At 48.1% G+C, this 17699-nt stretch overlaps 2 protein-coding genes across 6 annotated transcripts; both read left to right on the plus strand.

The window, feature by feature from the left end:
• The first annotated feature begins 1503 nt into the window (after positions 1–1503).
• Positions 1504–4479, plus strand: LOC120697403 (DNA replication complex GINS protein SLD5-like). Its single transcript, XM_039980631.1, has 6 exons — positions 1504–1867; positions 1965–2087; positions 2175–2257; positions 2361–2470; positions 3879–3954; positions 4041–4479. Exons 1-6 carry the CDS (start codon positions 1700–1702, stop codon positions 4138–4140), a joined length of 660 nt encoding a protein of 219 aa, XP_039836565.1. The 5' UTR covers positions 1504–1699; the 3' UTR covers positions 4141–4479.
• Positions 4480–7022: 2543 nt separating this feature from the next.
• On the plus strand, positions 7023–17395 carry LOC120697402 (mitogen-activated protein kinase 14-like). 5 transcript variants are annotated; one of them, XM_039980627.1, is made up of 11 exons: positions 7095–7321; positions 7439–7474; positions 8548–8956; positions 12068–12195; positions 12283–12342; positions 14903–15052; positions 15137–15292; positions 15402–15613; positions 15904–16005; positions 16109–16260; positions 16517–17395. In XM_039980627.1, exons 2-11 carry the CDS (start codon positions 7451–7453, stop codon positions 16795–16797), a joined length of 1674 nt encoding a protein of 557 aa, XP_039836561.1. In that variant the 5' UTR covers positions 7095–7321; positions 7439–7450; the 3' UTR covers positions 16798–17395. The 5 variants fall into 5 exon arrangements, with proteins under 5 accessions (XP_039836563.1, XP_039836560.1, XP_039836561.1 ...); XM_039980629.1 differs by lacking the exon at positions 7439–7474 and having other exon boundaries at positions 7023–7321; XM_039980626.1 differs by having other exon boundaries at positions 7092–7474.
• The last annotated feature ends 304 nt before the right edge of the window (positions 17396–17699 follow it).

The following is a 17699-nucleotide window of genomic DNA, read 5'->3' on the forward strand; positions in this document are numbered from 1 at the left end:
TCAACTTCTCGTGCACGGGATGTACCGGCCTATATATAGCAGCAGGCTTTTATTGCAGAAAAAAAAAGATTAGCAGGCCCATTAAAGCCCAATAGTAATACTCCCTCTGTCCCAAAAAAATGTAAATCAAGTCAAACAATTTTAAATTTGACCGAATTTATATAAAATAGTATTAATATTTGTGTTACAACACAAATATCTTTAGATCAATCATATAATATGTTTCTATAATACATCTATACGGAGACACAAATGTTAGTAATTATTTAAATAAATTTGATCAAAATTAAAATAGTTTGATTCCTCAAAAAACGGGATTCATATTCTTTTTGAGACGGAGGGAGTACCAATTTAGCCCATCTTACCCTGCTGTGTTCATATGGAATTATAGGGCTTGATTGGTTTCCCGCATCAGCCTTAAGCCAGGCCCGCGGGGTGCAGTCTCGTCTGTTTGGTTACACGCCCGAGGTACTGAACCTGGCTCTGCAGATGCAAAAAAAAAAAACGCTTGCGAGCCTGGCTCCCGAGGAACGCAAAAATCGGCCGTGGCTGGCGAGCATGGCTGGGGCGGTGCAGGATGGGCGGTCAGCATGCGCGCAGACAGGTAAAAAGTAGGTGCGCGCGCTAGCTGTGCAGGTGTCCAAACAAAGGATTGTTTGGCTGATCCAATTTCGATTTATCTCCTCTCACATAATACTATTTATTCTACCAGCCCAACACTATTTACTGGATCAGCCGAACAGCCTCAAATTTCGCTAGCCGGGTAAAACCGGAAACCAAGCCCGTGTTTAGGTACAAAATTCAAAATTCCAAAAAAATTTCCGGCACCTGCGTGGAGACTTAAATCTAGACGAAATAAAAAACGCATTGCGATTGCTATCTGTAAATGGCGAGACGAATCTAATGAACCTAATTAGGCCGTAATCAGACGCTAAATTGCTACAGTAATGCTACAGTAAACAACTTCTGATGCCGAATTAATTAAGCTTATTAGATTCATCTCGCGATTTACAGACGAATTCTGTAATTATTTTTGTGATTAGTCTATGCTTAGTACTTCAAATGTAGAAAGATGTATTTTCAAAAATTTTACGGAGCGCAACTAAACACCCCCAAACAAAGGCCTTGTTTAGTTCCTGATGCTTGTAAACGCAAATTTTTTCCCGAAGGAATCTTTCCAATTTGAAATACTAAATAAAGTTTATTTACAAAACTTTTTGCACAGATGGTTACTGTGCTAATTAATCCATGATTAAGCAATAATTAGCGGATGGTTACTGTAGCATCACTGTTGCAAATCATGGATTAAGTAGATTCATTAGATTCGTCTCGTGATTTACAGCCCATCCATTCAAAAATTTTATAAATAGACTTCATTTAGTACTTTAAATTAGCAAAATTACTTCGCAAAATTTTGTGTTTTTGCATTTACAGGATAGGAACTAAACAGGGCCAAACAGCTCTGCCCCTAAACAGCCTGTCCGGCGGGAGCCTGCTTCGCTAGGTACGAGCCAGGCTGCAGACAGAAAGAAACCAATCACTGCCGCCGCCGCTCGCCAGTTTCCCGCGGTTTCCCCGCCCACGCGCCCCAAATTCCCGCCAGAAACCGCGCAGTTCTCCAGCGGCGCCTCCCCGCCGCCGCCGAGTAGTCGGCTCGCTCCCCTCACGAGCTGGTGCGAGAGGGGAAGGAGGGGAGGATATGTCTTCCTGGGACGACGACGAGTCCGCGGCGGCGTCCGCGGCCGAGGCGGCGACCACGGACGTGGAGCTGCTGAGGCGGGCCTGGCGCAACGAGAAGGCCGCGCCGGAGATCCTCCGCTTCGATACGCCCCTCGTCTCCCGCGTCCGCGAGCAGATCCAGCTCCTCGTGCGTCCTCCACCGCTTCTCTCCTCGCCGTCCCTCCTCCTCTCCCTCCGCTGCTTCCTCAGGGTCTGATGCGGATTCGCTCCCGTGATGCCGCCAGGAGGAGACGCTGGACGACTTCGCCGACACCGGCGTCGACGACCTGGTGGTCTCGCTCTACCAGATGGACCTCGACCGCACGCTCTTCCTCCTGCGCTCCTACCTCCGTCTCCGCCTGCAGAAGGTCGGTCGCAGCGAAACCCGATCCGCTGAAAAGGGGCCAATTTTAATTACCGAATTGTTGCCAATCTGATCGCATTGCTGGGTACAGATCGAGAAGTACACGATGCACATCTCCAGGTCTGACGACCTCCTCAGCCGGCTGTCGCCGCAGGAGCGCCGGTTTGCCAAGAGGTATCTTCTGAGGCATCTGCCCCAATTTTCTGTGCTACCTTGTGACTTGTGAGACTAGATGGTTCTGATGGGCACGACCTTCTTGTGTTTGATCTTTCGCAAGTTGCGCTGAGATCATGGAGAAGCATCTCGGGCAGTCGGTCCTGTCGAAGCTACCGTACGGCTATGACTCGGTTACCAGGCAGTCCTTGTCGAGCACTGAGGATGATATGGGTATATATACCCTTCACTTGATCTACCAAATTTTGTAGTTCCTGTTGCTTTTGTTGTTTGCAGCTTCAGTCATTACATATTTGCATAGGCTGCTAGATGTGTATAGTAGGTAGAAAGTCTCACCATTTCATTTCAGTACAAAGGTGGTACAGTGTATCTTCATGGAATCTGATCATTAGTTGTACTCAAAAGTTTAGTGCCTACATAACAAAACTTAGTTATCGAATTGATAAGCAGACCTGGTATAAGGACGCCTCATGCATTCCTCATGTTATGGTACTGGTTCCATACCACTTCTTGAGACTTCCGTGATCAAATTATGAATATGCTCCCAGAAGGTTGCCGTGAAACATGACAATTTTGTTTACTTTTAAAATTTTTAGACTGTCTTGCCCCAAATCAGGTTGAAATTTGCTTATTATCCTCTTCTGTTGATGCATAAGTAATGCTTGATCACTGCATAGAAACACGTTTCTATTGGATTTTACCACATTTGGATGCCTCATAATCTTTGATTTTAGTAGTCTAATGGAATGAAATGAACTGAAAATTTGTGGTGCTGCCACAAAATGGTAATTTGCATTAGCATGAGATAGCCGAGTCAACCGAGCCCAAATGTCATACGCCCTGTTCGGATGGTGTGAACATCAGCGGCTGGGCTGGTTCTGGCTCAGCCCTGCCGTTCGGTTGCACTGTCACTGGTCTCGCGAAGCTGTTGACTCTCTCTACCCCCACAGGCCCTACTCCTCCTTAAACCAGCTGCATTCAACAACGCTAGCAGAGGCTACAGGCGCTGGCTGGTTGGGCTGCTCCAGCCCACCCAGTTAAGCCCAGCCGAACAGGCTGATAATGAATATGTTTTCAAGGTGTCGCCTAGGCGCCAAGGCGGTGGCGGCTAGCCTTAAGGTGTCACCGTAGCCTGCCTTAGCCCGCCAAGGTGATAAAGCGGTGGTGGATCGCCTCGCCTTACTGCTTTAAAAACATCTGAATATTTCTAGCATAATACCTAGGTTCTCATGTGCATTGCATCCAAAGATTAGCTATAAAGCTGTTGGCTTGTTGCATGATGAAAATCCTCTAATGAAATATGCATTTGGTTACGGATTATTTTTGAAAAAGCATTGGGTTAATAATTAACAACTTCACAAAGAGGAGAAATAACCTACCTGCAGTCACAAACAACCAACACAGAGCTTCAGCAGGAACTTAGCTTCACTTATTCTAGAAGCCTTTTGCTTCACTTTCAGGCAAGGTTCAAGGGTAAAGAAAGCATCTTTTCCTATTTCTGAAAAGCAAAGGCTTTTGATTTCTTATTGCTTAAGATGTGGAACAGATGTGCTTTAGAAGGCATATCTATGTGATAGACCATTAGGGACCGTCTGATTCGGTTCTCAATTGCCTTGTACAGTGCCAGAGCCTCAGCTTGACACCTTTGTCTTCTGCAAGACTAAGAGCGATGTTGGAGCCTTCCAGCTAGATGACATGTAAGTGCCCAGGCCCCAGGCACACTTCAATTCTTGCTTTGCGCCTTTACACACTTTGCTTACCTGTGATGCTTATTTCCATGCAGTGGAGAGGAGGTCGTGGACTTGGTTGCAGACGACTTGTATGTTCTTCGGTACAAGTCCATCAAGGGCCTTGTCGAGGGTGGCCGGATCGACCTTATCTGATGTGAATAACAAGTCAATGCCTGCAAGAGTGAGCATTGGAGATGTAAAAGCTAAGGCTTAGATTATAAGATGAATGCTTCGGCCTAAGATTCTTCTGAATTTCTGGAAAGGGAGGAATCAAGGGATGAAGGGAAAGAGAATTGCCTAGCACCATCGATAATCGGAATTGATAAATACCATTGATGTGGCCTGGGCATGTGCCAAAAGGTCCATCTTTTTCTTTACTACATGTACTAATGAAACCAGGATCATGTAGTCCCCCCATTTAACGTTGTCTTGATGACTCCATATGTACTCCATGTTTGTTGATGCCGAAGAAAATTGTTCTTGTTGACCACAGATTCAAGCAGTTGGGTGCTTGAGAATAGGGGATGTGCACGGCACAGTTTGCCTTTTGAGATCTTACGAAAGCAAATGAAACAACCAACGAAAGCGTGTGGCCTTAATAATGGCTTAATCTGTTTCCCCTGTCAGACCGTATTGTGTCATCAGTCCTATAGTTTGGTATTTGCATACCAAGTTTGTCAATTGGTGGTAGCGTGGAACGGTGGAAGTAGTTGTTAGCAGTACACATGGTCACCATCTGCAATCATGCCTGATGCGATCCAACAGATTCCCCTGATTACACATGAAGAGGCTGGGAGACGGGAGTATATGCCCATAGGCCATAGCCATGTTCAGATAATTGTCTGACTCGTCAAAGAAATTATCTATCTCGGCGTCACCGTAACCCATTCTCATGGTCAGCATATGGATAATTGATGTCTTTGCGTTCATAAGCGTGCACTTTTACGACCTTGGGAGGTATAATCAGGTATCAGTATTTTTTTTGAAAGACCATGTATTAGAGCATGGCTAGTAGTCTCAGCCCGCTGCCGGCTGGGAGAGTGCCAGTGCACCATGCGATGGTGGCAGGCCCGGCTCCTATTTAATGTAGCGCTGAGCAGCCAGCCAATAGCAGCGCGCGCAAGCCTCTCCGCCGGCTGAGAGCGGGCGCGTCCCACGTCGCCCGCCCAACTCTCTCTCTCCGTTTCTCTCACTTCCACATCGGATTTCGCGGGTATCTCGCCCATTAGTATACTTGCTCTTAGTATCTTTCCTACAAAACACAGGTGCAGCTGGATTCTTGCTTTGATTTTTGAAAGGTCCATTGAAGGCGCACTCATATCAGATATGAATATGACCCTTCTTACACCTCCTCACATGTGTGTCTCGTACAAAGCTACCACCTCTATTTCCCCAAGTTTGTTGCCTTGCCACAACATATGTGTAACCTCTGCGGCTCTACGCGTCAATTGGTATTTGGTAGCGTGGAAGTAGCTGTTAGTAGTCCCCATGGACCACTTTTGCATTGATGTTATCCGACAAATTCGTCAAGGTCACACATGAAAGAGGACGTATTGCGGATTTGAAGGATGGCATAACTTGTCATCCGGATAAGCTTGTCTGCTCATAACCCTTCTCTTTTCATACTATAACCGTAACCGTACCCAATTCTTCTGTGCCCATAAATAAATCTTTCACCAGATTCCCATGGTCAGCATGGAGTGGAAGAAATAGGGAAATAATTGAGGTAGATGCTTTTTGTGGTCATGCTTGAGTTGGTTTTGCTAACTCGGGTAATGTACTAGTGTTGTTAGGTATCTGTATCTTTCCATCAAAAACAGATGTGCCATTCAATCCCAACGGTTTGCTTAAATGTTCTCTTTCGGGAGGATATACAGGATCTGGGCTTCCTCAAGTTATCTTTCCCTCAGTTGTTCTCCTTTGCTAAAAATGACAAGGTTTCTTTCTTCAACTCCCTTACTCGTGTTGTAGTAGAAAATTTCCATCTGCCACGGTCCATGGGTTACCTCAAGCTAGTTCTTCAACTCGGTAACTTCCATTGCTAGAGGACATGATTTTTCCTCGGCAGAAATACAAGACCATTTTTTCATACATTTGGGTTGCCATGAATTCACTTGCTGATGGCAAAGACTAGTTTGCATTGTACAAACTTTTTATGTCGGTGCTTAATGATGCAATAACATATATTCTCTCCATAAGCACCCTGCCTCTAATCACCTTTGCATTCTACACGCCCTAACGACAAAAGACATTAAGAAGGTAAAAGAAATAAAGCCAAAATACTACTCGAGTTCTTCTGTAATAAACCAAACCAGAATAGCTCCAAATCATCTGACCTATCCAAAGCGCTCGCTCGCTCACTAGCCTGCAAAGAGAGAGAGAGAGAGAGAAACGTCCAGCTTTACGAGGGAGGATCACTGTCCACAACGAAGGCCCAACGCGCCGTCCATAAATAGTTTAGTCCTTTTTTACATGTAAACGCAAAAAAGCCGTAAACACATTAAAGTGAAAAGGAATCTTACTAATTTGAAGTACTAAATAAAATTTATTTATAAAATTTTTTGCATGGATGGACTGTAAATCGCGAGACGATTCTAATGAGTCTACTTAATTCATGATTTGCAACAGTGATGCTACAGTAACCATCCGCTAATTATTAATTAATCATGAATTAATTAGCATCATTAGATTCGTCTCGCGATTTACAACCCATCTATGCAAAAAGATTTACAAATAGATTTCATTTAGTACTTACAAATGATCAAGATTTCTTTGCAAAATTATTTTGCAAAATGAAGTAAACAGGCCCTTACTCGTCGAGACTCGAGAGACGCCTCCTAAAAACTGTAAAAATCGGCGCCCCAACTGCGCGCGACGGCGACAGTTGCAGGTGGCTCCATGTGCCCCCCGATCCTTTCGCCATCGGGGGCGGCGGGGGCCTTGCTGCCTCAACCTCAGACTCCCTCAGGATCATACCAGCCAAGCGAATCCCTGGCGAAAATGTGAAGGGGAAAAAAGAGAGGAAGAAGCAAAGGGCGTAGGAAAACAGACAGCTCTTGGCAGCTGAAGCCCCGATATATTTGGGAAACCACGTGGTGGCGGTCTCTCTCACTTGACTCCTCAGCTTCCACCCTCCTGGCTTCCCCTCTCTCTTCCCTTCCGCTTCCCATGTGGGCGGCCTCGAGCTCTGCTTAGATCACAGCTGTGCTTGTTGGTTTGGTGATCCGCCCCTTGTCGGCTCGGCTCCTTTCAGCTCCGAGCTCTGGGACAGGGAGGTCTGCGCTGTCGCCCGCCTCGGCTCCCTTTTGTGTTGTGCGCCTAGGGGCACTGAGCAGTGAGCTCCTTTCCTCCCCGGCCTTTGTTGCCCCCCTTCTTGCTGTATCTGGCTTGCAAGATCCGATCTTTCCTGCCCCCTTTGGCCAAAGATCTATCGCTCGGGTGGTTCGTGCAGATCGCTGGGAGGATGCAGCACGACCTGAAGAAGAAGGTCGGGGTCTTCTGTCTGATTCCGTGGTTTTGGCGGCTCCAAATCTTGGTGCTTTTGTTTCTTTTTTTTTTTTTGTTTCTAGCTGCGTCCTTGACTCCTTGCTGTGATTTTCGGATGTTCTAGTGATCACGCCAGTTTTGCATATAAATCTCCATGATGTTTAGCGTCTGGTGTAGCCGTTTTGGTCTCCCTTGCGACGAGGCGACTCGAGGGCGACCCGCCCAGCCGCCGAACTTCGCTCCTCCCCACAGACCGCGCGCGGCGGCTGGCCGTCGGCAACGGCGGCCACAGCGGCGGCGGCCGGCAGGTGGTGCTAAGTGGCTACCCTGCGAGTCTGCTCCTCACCTCTCCCTCTCCTCGCAGCCCCCACCCTCCTCCAAGATCCCTTCTATCTGTCTCTCCCCCAATCTAGGTGCGCGGTGGCTGGATCTGTGCGCATAGTGGCAGGATCTGTTGCTGCTCCACCGTAGAGGCCTGCGGCGTCGGCCCTCACGGCCGCAGGCTGCTTGGGTCCACGGGCCGGCGACAAGCTGCTGGGGGTCCAACGCCGGTAGCCGCGCGGCCTCGGCTGTGCGCCGCCGCGGGCATGTCGTCGGTGGGCGCAGCCCCCACGGCGCCAGATCTGCCGGCTCTCTCGGTGCGCGCTCTCAGAGTCTCGTCAGGCGCGCGAGCCCTAGATAGCGCAAGGGCGGTGCTGCTCGACGTCGAAGCCATGGCTGTGTCTTTGATTTGTTCGCGAGTTGTATCTCTCTTGCGCGACATCGCCCCTAGCTTTGTATCTCTAGGTCTGTGCCCAGCCCCTGACCATGTATTGGCGTGCACCACTCTCGGCTCTGCCGGTATGAGTGGAAACCCTCGGCGACTTATCAAAAAAGATGTAGCCATTTTTCCTTTTCTGATCTGGGGATAATTAAATTAATTCCTTGAAAGCAAAATGCTCTTTGGCACCCACGAAATTTTGATTCTTAGCCTCTCTTTTTTTAGCATCACCAGTTCCCTTCGTTGTCATACTAGAAAGCTTCTAAGCGTCACATTGTCCACAGCCTGAGTCATTTACTATTTTGCCGATGCAGGGACCTTCAGAAATGGATTTTTTCACGGAATATGGTGAGGGCAGCAGGTACAAGATAGAAGAGGTCATAGGGAAAGGGAGCTACGGTGTGGTTTGCTCTGCGATGGACACCCATACTGGCGAAAAGGTTGCTATAAAGAAGATAAATGACATCTTCGAGCATGTGTCTGATGCGACAAGGATACTCCGCGAGATCAAGTTGCTTAGACTACTGCGACATCCAGATATTGTGGAAATAAAACATATTCTACTTCCTCCATCAAGGAGAGAATTCAGGGATATATATGTAGTTTTTGAACTCATGGAGTCTGATTTGCACCAAGTTATAAAGGCTAATGATGACTTGACCCCAGAGCACTATCAGTTTTTCTTGTATCAGTTGCTTCGAGGATTGAAATACATACATACAGGTAATTGATTCACATGCATTTGTTATTTTAATATTCTAATAGCCAGTAGCTTGCTGTTTGGAATTCCATATTTACTATGGTCAATGTATAACCACTGGAGTGGTGTAGATGTCACTAGACATCAATCCAAACTGTGTGCTAGTAGCTGTTACACTAATGTAAGCTGTGCGAAAATTGACATGAGATTGTGGATTAGTTTGATACACATCAAAACCATTCATTTAGCAGTCTGTCTACTTTCTTAATGGCAGATCTTTCTTTGTGGTAATGAAGTATCCCATGCACAGTTCTTGCTGTTGGTTTTCTGAATCTTAAATAAATGATGAAATAGGACCTTGCATATGATTTGATGCAAATCAAGCTATGGTGTGGGTTGTAGGAAAGTAAGCATTTGCTGCTTCATTATCTGACCCTGCCTACCTGTTCAATTCAGAAATTAACATTGCTTTGCTTGTCTTGACATACTAAAGTAGTTAAGTATAAAGGTCGACTGCTTACTGCCTAGATAAGATTCTTTGCTTTTCATAGCCACACTGTTTTTGTGAATCTGCTGTATGTGTGAGAGAGAGTTCTGCATTTTACGATGGCCATGAAAAACATGTTTGTGATCAAGAATATTTTTTTGCAACTTGTCTTTTATTCTTAAAAATATAAATATCAGCGATACTGTTTTTGTGAATTTGATGTATGTGTAAGAGATAGCTCCATATTTTATGGTGATCATGAAGGACATGTTTGTGGTCAATAATATTTTTTGCAACTTGCCTTATATGCTAAAAGATATGAATATTTTCTTCACTGATAGGAAGGCTGGTCATCTATACTATATCTAGTGACAATTATATCTCAAATTACTTTGTATTTGATGAAATGGACAATTCTATTTGAGCAAACACATAGCAATGTTTTTGGTATAGAAGTAGTCTGAAAATATAAATATGGAAATAAGGGTTAAACAGTAAGTTGTAGGGGAAATTATAAACATGCATGATATGACTGATGCATCTTTCAATAGTTTTCCCTTTGATAAACATTAATGTTTTGGGAAAATTTGCTACGGGACACTGAACTTTGGTGTAATTTGCCGCTGGACACTGCCAACTCGTTTATTGGCCGAGTACCATTATGAATCACAGTTATTATGCCAGAACACACCGCAGCCATTATTTTAATATTTTCGTCGTTTGGGAGAGAGAACATATTCGAAATGACGCTCGATGCCCCTGGTTGCGTCGGTCACAGGCACATGTCACAAGTCAGCGTTCTCATTCGCCGGCACCATCCTCGCGGGAGAGCTCAGCGCTGGCATCGGCCCCACCACCGGCCCGCAGCCAGCATTCTCATTCGCCGGCACCATCCTCGCAGGAGAGCTCGACCTCGGCGACGGCGCGCGGCCTTGCTCCCTCGCGGGCAGGGACACCATCCAGAGGTCGACGTAAACATGATCCGCGTACTCGAAACCACGGAGATCGAATTCGCAACCATCAAGAGCCGATCCTGGGTCGCGAAGCAGTAGAAGCCTGTTCACGAACCTGGTCAGCTCGTAGACACTCCCAAGCACCTCGACGTCGACGACCCGCAGGCAGGGCAGGGACCGCAAGAGGTGGCGCTAGCGCCTGGCGAGCACGCACGGCCTCCCGCACGGGCAGGAAGCCTAGCATGTGCTGGAGGACGGCGTCCGGCAGCGCGCTGATCCGGTCCCCGCCGCGGCCAGCCCCTGCCGGCGACGCGCTCCTGGCGGCCTTGCTCCCGCGTGGCATTCCGTCGAGCAGGTGGTGGGCACGGCTGCGGGGCTGCCGAACCGGCGGCGAACACGAGGAGACTCGCCTTCTTGGCCGCGGCCACCGGCGACACGGGAGACGTCGCGGAGAGCTTCAGGAAAGGAACGCCGGGCTGGCCGCCGGCGAGAGGCGGATGCACGCCACGCGGGCTGGCGGCCGGCGCATTCGGACTCGGGAGGCGGTTCGGCGGGGGGCCAAGGACGGCCGACGGCTGCGGAGGAGACAAGCCAACTGGGAGAGGCGGAGACGGCGGAGAGGCCGTCGGGGAGCAGCGGAGCGGTGAGGGACTGAGGCTTTGCCTCGCGTGCTCCCCGCCGCCGGACGAGCCCGCCGTCGCCGCATAGGCCGCGGCGCCATCCGTGCGCCGACCCGGCGACCGGCTAGCCCTCCAGCTCCCGCTCCCGCCGCCGCTCCTCTCCCGGCTCCCCGACCGCTTCCGCTGCAGCGAGCCCCGGTGCGGCGACGGCCTCAACACCGCCGCCGTCCCCTGCCTCTCCCAATCCTCGTCCGCGCCACCACCGGACCTCGCGTCCTGGTCGAAGTCGTAGCTGCGCTTGGACCCCGAGCGCCTCCTGCGGTGTCCGCCCGCCGCCTCGCTCAACGCCACCCTCCCGGCCCCCGACGAGCTCCTACTGAGGCGGCCGCACTGGATGAGGATCGCGTCCACCTCCTCCTTGGTACAGCTTGACGTGCACACCGGCGCCGAGGGCACCACCACCACGGGCAGCGGCTGCTCGGCCGCCGCCGCCGGCTCCTGCGATCCCGGCCGCTTCTTCCTCTCCTCCCCTCCCGTCGTAGCGTCCTTGGCCCTCACGACGAGCACCGCGGCCTTGCCTGCGGCGTCCGGCTCCCCCGCTGGCTTGGCCGTCCTCAAACCACGGGTGCGAGCTGTGGCGGAAGAGGCGGCGGAAGCTAGGTGGTCGCCGGTGCTTTGTGGATGCGGCGGAGGGGAGCTTCGTGGACCGCCTGGGGACGGCTAGAGGAGGAAGACGGACCGGCGGGTCACACGACTTGGTTCAACCGAACCATATAATGGCTGGGTCAGAGCGAGCCAGGGGCAAAATCGACCATTCGCTGCCTGTTCTATCTCCCAAATGACGGAAAACATGGCTGCGGTGTGTTCTGGCAAAATAACTGCGATTCATAATGGTACTCGGCCAATAAACGAGTTGGCGGTGTCTAGCGGCAAATTACGCCAAAGTTCAGTGTCCCGTAGCAAATTTTCCCTAATGTTTTTGGTCTTGATTAGATGCTTTGTATTTTTTTTAATTCTTATGTAAGTACTAACACGCCTGATATGACTGATGCATCTTTCAATAGCTTATTGCAGCAAATGTATTTCATCGAGATCTGAAACCAAAAAATATTCTGGCAAATGCTGATTGCAAGCTCAAAATATGTGACTTCGGCCTGGCCAGAGTAGCTTTCAACGATACTCCAACTGCCATCTTTTGGACAGTATGCCATCTTTTCTCCAATATGCTGTTCAATTCTTGTGGCTAGTCTAGTATTCTAGCATCAGTTAATTTTTTACTCTATTTTTAGGATTATGTTGCAACTAGGTGGTACCGAGCACCTGAGCTGTGTGGATCTTTTTTCTCCAAGGTTGGTCTTCTGAACATGCGTTGATTTGATGTCAACCATGATACCAGCAAAAGTATTCATTAACTATTTTTCGTTTTATTATTTGTATAATCTAATTTAATGTGATTAGTAATTACTTTCCAATAATGCTGCAGTTCTGGATCAGGAAACAAACATGCATGCCATTTCCTTAGTAGTTCAATTATAGTTGCTTTATATTAAGGGACATAATTAGTTTTGTGTCGATGTCTCAATGAGTACTAGTCCGACAACTAAAGGCAAGTTTTACACGATTGATTTATAGTTGTTGAGTCTGCTACACTTGCATTGGATCCTAGACTGTTCAATGTAATTACGGTAAGGACTACCCAGCTGTGCTCATGGTACCTATTTATTTCATTACATGGCTGCAAGATAAAACTCCACTTGGCTGAAACAATAGTTGAGTTTGAACGTCATGATCAACCGTCACAGAGAATAAAAACAATAGAATCTCATGCCTAGGATGTTTAAGTTCAACATATTAATTCACCACAGTTTAAGTTGGAACATAAACACCTTGTACGACCACTTTGCAATACAAATACTCCCTCCGTCCCATGAGAAGTGCAATTCTGCATTTGAAAAAAAATCCCACAAACAGTGCAATTCTAGAGGTTGGATCTCAACTACCTGCCTAATTAAGTGGTCAGATTTGAATTGCATGTCAAAACTAACCGCATGTGGGAAACAAATGAGGACATGAGTCTTTTCACGCTACCGCTAATCTGTCTGAAAAAACCTAGAATTGCGCTCTTCATGGGACGTAGGGAGTATTTACTAGAAAAGAGAAACAAAAATTCCATTCAATGTTCCACAAGGCGCTATTCCGCGCTCGCCTAGGCGTGCTTATGCGCTAGGCGGCGGGGTACCGCCTCGCCTAGGGGGTAGGCGGACCCCTAGGCGGGCGGAGCACCTCCGCCGGTCTCCCTCCGCACAGGGCTGCCGGTCTCCCCCGCCCCGGGCTACTACTCACGCCGGGGCCGCTCCCCTCCGCCCCTCGCAGTCGCAGATCTGCCCTCCCCTGCTCCTCTCTCCTCTGCTCACTACCTCCTCCCTCCCTGGATTCTTTGGGCCGCCGGTCTCCCTCCGCGCGGGGCTGGTGCTCCCGCCCCGGGATGGCAACGGGGCCCGATCCCCGATCCCCGATGGGGATTTCATCCATTAGGGGATCAAAATGAGGGTGCTTTGTTCCCCGCGGGGGGCTTAACGGTCCAAAAGTGATCCCCGTCGGGTGGAGCGGGGGCGGGAACGTTCCCCGGCTCCCCGTCCCCGATCCCCGTCAAGACCCGTTAAAAGTCTGAGACAATGTCGAGAATACCAGTTTGGTCCAGTTTGGCCCATGGAGCAGCCCACTTCCACCCTTATCCATTCACAACCACAGGTCCACAGTGACGTGCTTGCTGTCTGGCTCCCGTTGCCTCATCTTCTCTCCCGTTGCCTTATCCTTTCTCTGAGACTCTGACTCTCCCAGCATCTCGTCTCTCTCTCCCGGTGTTGGTCGCCGAGCCATCCTCTCTATCCCGGCACCGGTTGCCAACGCCTCGTGCCTGCTCCCGCGAGGCCGCGACGCACGACACGTTGACTCCGCGGCCTCTTCTTCTCTCCCAGTCCTAGCATCGGCCGCCGCCGCTGCGAATCTCACCCTCTCCAAGTTGCCAGACGGCCGGACGCCAATGTTGTGCGCCTACGCCGCGTGCTGACGCGCGCGCCAGCGCCGCTTGCCGACGCCGCGCCCTGCACGCCCGTTGCCGCTCCACAGTGAGATGGCAGCTGAGGGACCCGCCGTGATGCCCCTTCTTCCTCCTCAATCGTCTGTGGTTCTTCGTGGTTTTATCGGGCACATAATCCCCCGTCGGGTACATAATCCCCGCTCGGGGACGGGGATGGGGGCAAATCCTTCCCCGCGAGCGGAGACGGGGATGGGAACGGGAAGATTTTCCTCCACCGGGGAGTAGAATGTTCTGTAGATCCCCGACGGGGATTGCCCCGTTGCCATCCCTGCTCCCGCCGGACGCTCCCCTCCGCGCGGTGCTGGCGAGGGAGGAAAAAGCAGGGGACGAGCGGCGGCGGCGGCGGAGGAGGAGGCAGGGGCAGGCGCGGAGGAAGAGGAGGAAGGGTGGAAGCAGAGGTGAGGGGGAGGCAGGGGCGGCGTTGGGAACAGAGGAGAGGCAGGGGGCGTCGGGAAGGGGAACGGGAGGAGAGGAAGGGAGGAGATAAGGTGGTTGTTGGGCTGCTGGGCTGTTGGGCTGCTTTGATGGGCCTATTTTCCAACTCAGGGTTTAGTGGTTCTCTTTTTTCTTTTCTTTTAGAGGTATATATATGATGTATATGACAAAGAAATACGTATGTATATGGCACCGCCTAGCAAACCGCCTTGAAACGCCTAAGCTCGCCTAGGCTCGCCTAGGCTCTAGGCGGTGGGTCCCCGCCTAGAAACCGCCTAGCGCCTAGCCTAACATTGATTCCATTGTTTGTGACAGTTATAGTTTGTGCAGTACATGGAGCATTGTTGAACTTTTTTCCCCCCCTCTTTTTGCAGTATACACCAGCAATAGATATATGGAGTATTGGCTGTATATTTGCAGAACTATTAACTGGAAAACCTCTTTTCCCTGGGAAAAATGTTGTACATCAACTCGATATAATTACAGATCTCCTGGGAACACCTTCTCCAGAAGCAATATCTAGGGTAGGTATAGTTTGGCATCAAAATGTTCATTGCACTGTAACAAATATTGTCTAATGCTTCTAGCTACATGTAATCATGCTGTAGATTCGAAATGAGAAGGCTAGGCGCTACTTGAGCAGTATGAGGCGGAAAAAGCCTATACCGTTCACACAGAAGTTCCCAAATGCGGATCCACTTGCACTAAATTTGCTGGAGCGAATGCTAGCTTTTGAGCCAAAAGACAGGCCAAGTGCTGAAGAGGTGATTTTACTGAACACAATTGTTAGTACTGTATTATAGTGTTATGAACTTTTCATGCTAGTAACCTGAAGTGCCAGCACCGCCAACTAATGTCTCATACACATTGCAGGCTCTTGCTTATCCTTATTTCAAGAATATAGCCAATGTGGATAGGGAGCCTTCTGCACAGGCTGTCACAAAGCTTGAATTTGAGTTTGAGAGGCGGAGAGTTACAAAGGATGACATAAGGGAACTCATATATAGAGAAATTCTTGAGTATCATCCAAAGATGCTGAGAGAATTTCTTGAGGGAACTGAGTCAAGTGGTTTCATGTACCCAAGGTGTGTACCTATGCAAAGGCTACTTTCATTCTTTACAATCTTTTGACTGAAATGTCCCTAATTTAGTTCTTGAAATAAATAATATAATTTTTTTTGCATGTCATTTTTCTGCTCTATTAATATTGATTCGTGGTACATGAAGCATGATTAAATGGTTTTGTTAGATTGGTATTGAGTAGTGTTTCCTTGTTTTATTGAACAAGAATTAATTTTGATTAGGCCAGTTACTAAATAAATTAAGACTAATTTATTCGTAGAACTGAAATGAGTTTCTCTCGGTATGTTTTCAGTGCAGTAGATCATTTTAAAAAGCAGTTCGCGTTTCTTGAGGAACATTATGCCAAGGGTTCTACAGGAACCCCACCTGAGAGGCAACATAACTCATTGCCACGGTAAGATATCAATCTTTCTTCCTGTGATTCTGTCTCGAATTAACTGAACAGTTTTAGCCATGACAGAATATCTTGTTCCTGACTATTTCGTGTATTATAATAGGCCTTCTGTTGTCTATTCGGATAACCGACAACAAAGCACAGCCAACATCACGGAGGATCTTTCCAAGTGTTTAATCAGAGAAAATACACAAAAGACACAGCAACATTCTGCTTCAGTTGCTGCAAATAAATTTCCACTCCATGTTACTCATGGTAAACACCTGCAGCTCCAAAGAGGACATGGTGGTTAACTTTATGAAACAAATGTGTTGTTACTGTACCTCAATCTAGTTACACAAATACATTTTGTTTGATTTAGTGAAAAACATGGACCCATATAACAAATATCAGTTAAGTAGAAAGTTTCTGGTTTATTATCGATTTATCTCCATGTTCCTATCTACTTTACTTGCATCTGTTTAACTGGTATAATTCAATGCTATCTCTACTCATCTCTTACATCTGACAGGTGCTGCCACGAGACCTGGTAAAGCAGTTGGTTCAGTGCTGCAGTACAACCCTGGTCCAGCATCTGCTGCTGAACAGTATGACCAACGAAGGGTCGCTAGGCACCCAGCAATTGCCCCCAACAATATCCCTTCTGGAAGCTCATACCCTAGAAGAAATCAGACCTGCAAGGGCGAGACAGGTGATCCAGAAAGGATGGACGTGAATCAAGCTGGACAGCCAAAGCCATACGCAGCAAACAAGTTACCTGCTACCGTCGATGGTCGCGGTGGCCACTGGTAGATTTCCACTGTGCACCAGCAAACTATTTCCTGACATGCTATAAGCATCAGTTACTTATGCTAAGTGCTACATCATTCTGACAAATTCAGAAATGTAGTCCTGTACAGATTTGTATTCTTTGTCCTGATGCCTAAATTCTGAAAGATCGTAGAACTAAAAGATTCTCTAAATTCCGGATTCTTTGTACCTGAAGTTCCTGGGTTTCAACTTGTCGCTGCTCAACCACTAAAATCCGGTGAAGATTTGTCAGTGATGGACGGTGGAAACTCACTGCCAGCAGGTGGACCTGGCTGCAGAGATCGAGATTGAAGCTGTTCGTGAACTTCAACCTTGTAGGTCTGGAGCCAAACTGAAAAGCTAGTAGTTGCCGTTAATCATGTACACGTCAGGTGCAGAATGTTCATTTGGGGATCGGAACAACGAGCTGCAACCATGTACACTTGATATCATGTCATTGTAATCTGCAACTTTCTGAGTTCTAACATTGGAGAGTGGGACCATTGTATTTTAATTTATTAATTAACTGTAATATTGAACAATTTATTTACGCTTATAATAACTCATGTGAAAAATTCTATTATGTGGAGGATATGTGATATAGTGGAAATGTGGAACCTGCCTTCAGAATTGTTTTGACTAGGTTTCTTGCCCTCGTGGAAGCTGCATGTGCTTGTTAGCTCACGAAGCCTGGTTGCGAGATGGTCTGTGCAAGCTCTAGCTCAGGCCATATCATAAGCAGAATTGATTCTATGTAAGATATTTTTTTTTACGTGGAGTGGCAATAAGGTGGTCGTTTCACAAGGCGACTGCAGCATAATCCTAAAATTTAGGACTATGTGATCACTCTTTTACTATTGTATTCTATTGTTGCATGCAACTCGTAACCTGAGAGAAGTTAACTT

The sequence above is a fragment of the Panicum virgatum genome, chromosome 3K, assembly GCF_016808335.1.
Source record: "Panicum virgatum strain AP13 chromosome 3K, P.virgatum_v5, whole genome shotgun sequence".
Taxonomy (NCBI): domain Eukaryota; kingdom Viridiplantae; phylum Streptophyta; class Magnoliopsida; order Poales; family Poaceae; genus Panicum; species Panicum virgatum.

Coding starts and splice junctions, on each gene's coding strand:
- LOC120697403 (XM_039980631.1), top strand. CDS start 1,700: ATGTCTTCCTGGGACGACGACGAGTCCGCGGCGGCGTCCGCGGCCGAG. Junction 1,868..1,964: donor GCGAGCAGATCCAGCTCCTC/GTGCGTCCTCCA, acceptor TGATGCCGCCAG/GAGGAGACGCTGGACGACTT. Junction 2,471..3,878: donor GAGCACTGAGGATGATATGG/GTATATATACCC, acceptor TGCCTTGTACAG/TGCCAGAGCCTCAGCTTGAC.
- LOC120697402 (XM_039980626.1), top strand. CDS start 7,451: ATGCAGCACGACCTGAAGAAGAAG. Junction 15,614..15,903: donor AGTGGTTTCATGTACCCAAG/GTGTGTACCTAT, acceptor GTATGTTTTCAG/TGCAGTAGATCATTTTAAAA. Junction 16,261..16,516: donor TCCACTCCATGTTACTCATG/GTAAACACCTGC, acceptor TACATCTGACAG/GTGCTGCCACGAGACCTGGT.